The sequence below is a fragment of the Macaca thibetana genome, chromosome 16 (genome assembly GCF_024542745.1).
Source record: "Macaca thibetana thibetana isolate TM-01 chromosome 16, ASM2454274v1, whole genome shotgun sequence".
Lineage (NCBI taxonomy): Eukaryota > Metazoa > Chordata > Mammalia > Primates > Cercopithecidae > Macaca > Macaca thibetana.
In genome coordinates, this window is record NC_065593.1 from 53,148,005 (window position 1) to 53,154,750 (window position 6,746).

Sequence of the window (6,746 nt, forward strand, 5' to 3'; positions counted from 1 at the left end):
TTCTTTGTGGGGTTGGGTTCCCGCAAGGTAGACTGGACTTAATTTAAAGCTTTCCAGTTGACCATCACACCTTAGGGCCACTGAAGAGTAACTTTAGGGTTACTCTTCATCTGAAGATGCTAACTCAGCTAGCATCCAGCACTATTAGACATCCCGGGGAGGTGAGACTTTGAGAAAAGTGCAGGAGGCTGGCCCGCTTTTGAAGATCCTACATTTCTACCTGGGAGACATAAAATCCCCACTTCGAAGAAGACGAAGTTTCCTGTGAACTGGTCCTGACTTGTACTTGGCTTTGTGTTGTCTATGACAGTACTAAGCAGAGCTTGGCCAGGCTGGTCCTCCATGAATGACTGTCAAATGGAAAACAGAATTAGGAACCAAAGTAGAGGTGTGGACTAAAGGGGCTGGAACCTCAGAGGAGAGAGGGATTATGGGAGATTGGAACATCTCTGGAAGGTTGGGGGAAGAGGTGACAAGTAACGTGAATCCTAAAGAAAGAAGATAAGTTATTGGATGGGCTAAGTGTGGATGGCAAACTAAGGAAGCAGGGATCTGCGTGACCATTTGGAGTCAGTAGGAAGCTTGGTGGAGTGGGAGGTGGGAGTCAAGCAGAGAAGCCCTCCCATGTCAGATTGGGAAACCTGTACTTGATCCTGGGCAAGGGGGAGCTATGGAAGGCTCTTGAGCAGGTGAGTGATACAATGAGAACAGCGTTTTTGGAAGCCAGCATGGAGAGGAGGCTGCTAAAAGGATACAGGGTTGAGGTTATTACTATGCCCTGGGTGAAGAAATGTGGTCTGGGTTTGGAAAGGAAGGGACAGACATGACTTTTCAAAGGAAGACATAATTGCTGCAAGGGCCACCAGAGAGCACTCAAAGGTGTGTCCAAGGTTTGAACTCTAGTGACCAAGAGAAGGGTGTCAACTTTGACAGAAATGACATCGTGTGTGGTTGACAAAATGAGACCACATCCTTTCGGTCATGATTCATTGTCTTTATTAACAATGTCTCTGGACTCCGGAAGAACAGACTGTTAATTCATAAAGCAATATTAACATTGTCATTCTCTACAAGAAAAACTTTTGCATAAATAACTTAAGTGGGAAAATAAATATGTAACTTAACTCTTTAAAAACCAGTACTTTCATTCTTGTGGACAAGTCCCACGTGGAAGGATTGCAAAAAAACGACCAGTCCTGCAGGCTTTCATATGGCATGTGCTTTTGTTTAAAACATTTTTTTTTAACAATTAAAAACTACACACAAAGTAAGAGGTTGTCTGGAAAAGATTTTCAAAAAGATTTTTGGATGGCAGCTATTATGCTCTGCAGCTTCTCAGCATATGTACAGCACTTGTTGTTTTCCCCCCAATAATATTCTTTTAGTGTAAGATATGCCATCACATGTAAGAGCAGTAAGAAGCTATTTTCTAGGCAGAAATGTGTCTGTGAGTGGTGGGCAGAAGGCGGTGTCTCAAAAGGGGTGTGCTGGTCTGTGAGTTCGTGATGGCTGCTCCCTTGAGCCTGGTGTCCTGGGACTTTGCACTTCTCTTCGGAAGGTGACTTTAACATATGGCTATGGGTTGGGGTAGGGATGCTGCTCTTTGGGAAGTTGGGGTGGATGTAATTTCTATCCCTCCCACCACCCTTGGACCCTCTCCTTTTCTGCCCCAATGGGTGATGTTATTTCTTTGAGATGGAGGGGTGGAGGTAGCCAAACATCTGGGGAAGCCAGGCTGGAAAGCAGCATAGCTTCTCCCAGGAGTTTGTCAGCCATAAACATGTCAGCCATAAATAGACTCTTTACTTTTTTTTTTTTTCCTGTTTGTTTTTCATCTTTGGCTGTCAGATGAGAGCATCACAACTCTGAATTCTGGAAGGGACCTTGGCACTGAGTCAATGCAACCTCATTCATTCTCTCTCTCTCTCTCTCTGTCCCTTTCTCTCTCACACACACTTCTGCCCATTCAAAAGGCACTGGAGTCCTTGGAATCATATGCCAGTAGTCTCCTCGAGATCCTATTCCCACATCCACCCTCATTTTACAAAGTGGAAATTGAGATCCCAAAAGAGAATTGTGCAGTTCAAGGTTACACAGCAAGTTAGTGGCAGAACCAGGCCTAGAAACCACATCTACAGATGCCCCCAGTCTTGTGCTCTGGGCACGCCGCAGGCTTTCTGATGGGCAGTGAGGTGCAAGGGGGAATCTTATCCAGCTTTCTTAACCAGTCCCTGGACTTTTCACACTCCCATACCGCTCCCTTAAAACCCCAGGGCGGTGAAAATGCTTCCATTTCTGCCTCCTCTGAAGTGGGACCAGCAAAGGTCGGCGGCCCCAGAGGTGGGGCTGCGTGGCTCAGTGTGTGTGACTCTCAACTCCCTCCCCCGCCCCGCGGGACCCCTCAGCTGGCGGACTGAGGGGGGCCTTCCCGGCGCCCGGGATTCCTCAGGGCCTGGAAGGTCTCAGCCCCCTGCCCTGGGTTGCAGGCATTTACAATGAAATATAAACAATCAAACCACGCGCAGAGGACAGAAACGTGGGGCGCGGGGCCGGGGCCAGGGCCGGGTCGCCCGCCGGTGGGGAGGGGCGCGGGCGGGCTCTAGTAGGCGTTCTCCAGCTCAGCCTGATTGGCTTTGGCCCCCCGGGCGCGGGGCCGCGGCTTCCGGCCCTTCTGCGGCCGAGCGGCCTCGGGACCGAAGTCCTTGAGCTCCGACTGGTTGTGGAAGCGGGTGAGGCGCTTGCACTTGCACGAGGCCACCAGGCGCACCTTGCGCGCGCGCGGCGCGGCGCCACCGGGACACAGCAGCTGCACACGCTGCGCGCGGTAGCGGTCGGGGATGCAGCGAAAGTCGGGCCCACTCGGGCGCCACCACTTGCCGCGGCCGATGGCGTTGGGCAGCAGGCGTGCCGGGCCGCACTGGCCGGAGCACACCAACTCGGTGACTGGCTTGGCGCTGCGGCACTGCCCGTCGGTCACGTAGCGGGTGAAGTGCAGCTCTCGGCAGCTGTACTCGGACACGTCTGAGGAGAGAGGCGCGCGTGAGGGTGGCCGCCCGCCTGGCCACCCCTGCCCTGGCCCGGCCCGACTCCCTCCACCCCAGCCCTGCTTTTGCCAAGCCTGTCTCCAGAGGCTTTTTCCCCTGAACACCTATTGCAGGAAGGTCCCAGATGCTCTAGAGCTCGTGGAAAGCTCTCCTGCGCACCCTGTCCCCTCGGAGCCAAATGACTGTTGGGGTTCAAACACCAGGGCTCCATCGCTCACTGCTGGTGTCATCTTGGGCAAGTTCCTTAATCTCTCTCTTCTTCCAGTCTGTAAAATGGGCCGCCCCAAGCACTGTGAGTTAATCCATTCCACACGCAATGCAGAGAATACCATTTGGCAGATATAGCTGAAAGCGTCGGCTGTTATATATTACTATTATCATTTCTCTCCTGGGGTCCTCTTATGATTTAAGCCACACTTGTGCCGCAGGGTCCCTGGCCTGGGCAGGGTAAGTGCTCGGCACACCTTCTGCCTGGCTCTGGCTTCTCCCAAATTCCTTTTCCAGCCACTTGGGAGGGGTGAACAGGAGATGGAGAAAGGAGTAGAGGTTAATTGAAGGTAATAAATCAGGGCAGCTGCTGTGGTGGCGAGGGACCGAAGGGGAGGTGATCAGGACAGGAATTCATTAGACTTGAAAGGAATCAAAGGCAGTGTGTCCAACCCCCTCATTATCAATGAGAATACTGAGGCCCGGCCAGAGAAAAGAACTTGCCCAAAAGACTGGGCTACATCTCCAGACTCCACTTCCCTGGGGTCCCAGCACCTTTTGGCTCCCACAAGAGTGGAGGCTCTGTGTTCGAGCACCCATGGGAGGCTGGGCTGGGGGATGGAGCCGAGGGCTGTTTTTCACTCTAGTTACTTTCCTACCATAGGGGGACTGAGCTCTGACCCAAAATCTACAGGTTCAGCTGCCACAAACATTTACCTGGCTCTCTGCTGGGCACATTTCTTGTTCTGTGTTATCTGAATGGGCACCTCGTGGTGATACTCCCTGGGCAGGCAGAGATGGGGCTCCCAGGCCTGGCCTGATCCCCTGCACACACCTTGACCATGTCTCCTATGGTGGACTTAGATGGGTGGGAGCTTTTTAAATAGCTGGTCGTGTGAGTACCAGTCCACCCCGCAAAGGTTTCATGGGGATAGTTCCAATGTGACACGAAAGAATGAAAAATAGTCTTAAGACCAAACCAGAGAGGGGACAGTGAAGGCCGCTCCCCACCCCCACTCTGGAGAGCAAGCACAGCAGGAGAGATGTGGCCACTGCCATTGTCTGGGGCTGCTTTCTGGTTTGTGGTCTGGTTTGCATCCTTACCTCTGCAGGGCTGGGGTGTGTGTGTGGTCGGGGGGACATTTGCCCAGGGAAGGGGGCATTTTGGGGCTTTCCAAGAATAGTGCCCCAAGTCAGGCACTTCCTCTGCAGACTGTGACTTTGTTTTGAGCACGTGGCTTCCTCGGGGGCTGTGGCCTCTCATGGGAGTCCAGCAGGGTGGACATTTTGTGTTTGGGTTCCTTACAGCCCTTCAGGAGGTCACGGGAGCCCAGCTGACCTTGCCTAGAAGGGGAGCTGTGGGAGGAGGCACCCTTGTCCTCCATTTGGAAGACACAGGGTCCTGGCTGGCCTCCCATACAGTTGCCCTTTTTAGCACCCCATAGCCCCAACAGGTTATGAGGGAGGGAGGGCTGGGGTCCAGGAGCCTGGGCAGTGGACTTCTCTGCCACCTGGATAATGGCCAGAGGGCAGGGAAGCCCTTAGTCTGAAGTGTCATTCCAGCCCCCACCCACGGCCTCGTGATTCCTGCCAACCATACAGCCAGATGCACACTGTCACCTGGGCTTCTCTGTGCAGGCCTGACCAGGAACCCAGGGTCCCTCTTCCTTCTCCCTCCCCTGGAATGAGGCAAGGCTGGGAATGGGGTGGCCGCTGAGGACGGATGTGCCTACTCCTGCGCAGAGGATGCTGTCTTCCCCTCCAGGGCCTGAACTCAGCTGCACCCATGTCAGGGGCTAAAACTGCGGAAAACTCTCATTCCTTCAAGTGCCAGCTCCCTGGGCAGGCCATGGGCAATGCACACTGCAGGGGTGCCTCTCTGGCCTTCCTCTCCCACTACTTTGTGGAGATCTATCCCCAACACCCCCCCCACACACCAGGGCTATCTTGCAGTTGATCAAACCAGATTCAAACCTCAGCTCTTCTCCTCACTACCAAGTTACTGAGTGCGTGGAGCCTGTTTCTTCCCCTTCGAGCTGGGGGTTCACCTCCTGGGGCTTCCATGACGTGGGTCTGTGTCATGGAGACAGCCACCGCCAGCATAGAGTGTCTGGCACCCTGCAGGTGCTGTTCTGTGGATGGGAGGCTCCCTTACCTTGTTCCCTCCCCAATGGTACCAGCAGCTGGACGTGGCTCCTATGTTCCCAGCAGGAGATTCTTTGAAACCTTTTCTTTTCTGAGCCCCGGAGCCTGTTCTGATAACCTGATGCCATACCCTCACCACCCCAGCCTCCTCCCTGCCCTGGGCTCTCACCAGTGTCTGTTGCCTCATGCCCCTGCACCTGAATTAGAAGGCTGCACCAGTGAGCCATCCTTCCCCCATCTCCAGGCAAGACTGTTCCTTGACCAGTGCTGGCAGAGGCCAACAATCTTCACTGGGTCTACCCAGTCTTCCCAAAGCCTCCCAAAGAGAAGTTTCTAAAACCTCCCCAGGACCTTTTACTGAGAATTCTCTCCACCACCCCATACCTTTGGTCTCAAAGGGGTGGTGGGGAGGCCGCCCTCCGTTCTCCGCCCGGTTCATGGTCTTGTTGTTCTCCAGCTCCGGTGGAGGCTCGGGGTACTCTCCGAGCTCGGGGATGATTTCCGTGGCATCATTCTTGAAGGCCTGCCACCCCTGGCCCTCCACTACACGGAAGGCTGCGTGTACCAGCAGGCAGACAAGACACAGGGCTAGTGGGAGCTGCATGGTGCCAGCCAGAGGAGGGCACGCAGCCTTCCAGTAGCACAGGCTCTGGTCTCCAGCGGACACGGTCGCCTTTTTAAAGCCCCCCTCTGCCTCATGCCAGCCAATGAGGACAGGCTGGGGCAGGGCTGGTCCCATGTTTCCCTCAGCCCCCCCGGGGGGGAGGGAAAGGGGTGTGCTCAGAGCAAACCCTCGCCAAAGACTTCTCCTCTAGCTCAGCAAACTTCCAAATTGCTGCTGGCACTCCCAGGTGACCCAGAGAGAGGGGGCGTGTGAGGCAGGGCCCAAGCCTGCTCTCCGGCACCTCCCACGTGCTGGCGGCTGTGGTTTTCAGATATCAAAATGAGCTCCGGCTTTTAATTGTCTGTCTCCCTGGGCCCTCAGGCATTCTCAAAACAAACTGTGGACCCGCTCAACAAAGAGAATGTGCAGTTCCGAGTGCTTCGTGGGGCTGAGCCCAGCCTACTCCATTTCTCAGGCCAAGTTCATTTGTCACCCCACCAACAAATGGCCCAAGGGGTGTCTGACCTCCATAGACCCAGCTAGAGGCAAAATGATGCTTTTAAAGAAATCCCATCCGTCCTAACTTCACAAGTCTCAGCATTGATTGACCTAAGAAAGCCTCTCTTGGCATTCTCCGGAAGGCAAGAGAGAGAACTAGAGGGCCAGAGCAAGGGTGCCCACTTGGGAGATGGGGCAGGATTCTGGTTACAAACCAAGGATGCGCTGGTCACTCAGGCTCCTGTGAT

At 54.2% G+C, this 6,746-nt stretch overlaps 1 protein-coding gene across 1 annotated transcript; it reads right to left on the reverse strand.

The window, feature by feature from the left end:
- Positions 1 to 979: 979 nt before the first annotated feature.
- Positions 980 to 6,050, reverse strand: SOST (sclerostin). The gene is made up of 2 exons (XM_050763018.1): positions 5,781 to 6,050; positions 980 to 3,021 (listed from the first exon to the last, which is right to left on the reverse strand). The coding sequence occupies exons 1-2, from the start codon at positions 5,998 to 6,000 to the stop codon at positions 2,600 to 2,602; spliced, it is 642 nt and encodes a 213-aa protein (XP_050618975.1). The 5' UTR covers positions 6,001 to 6,050; the 3' UTR covers positions 980 to 2,599.
- Between the last annotated feature and the right edge of the window lie 696 nt (positions 6,051 to 6,746).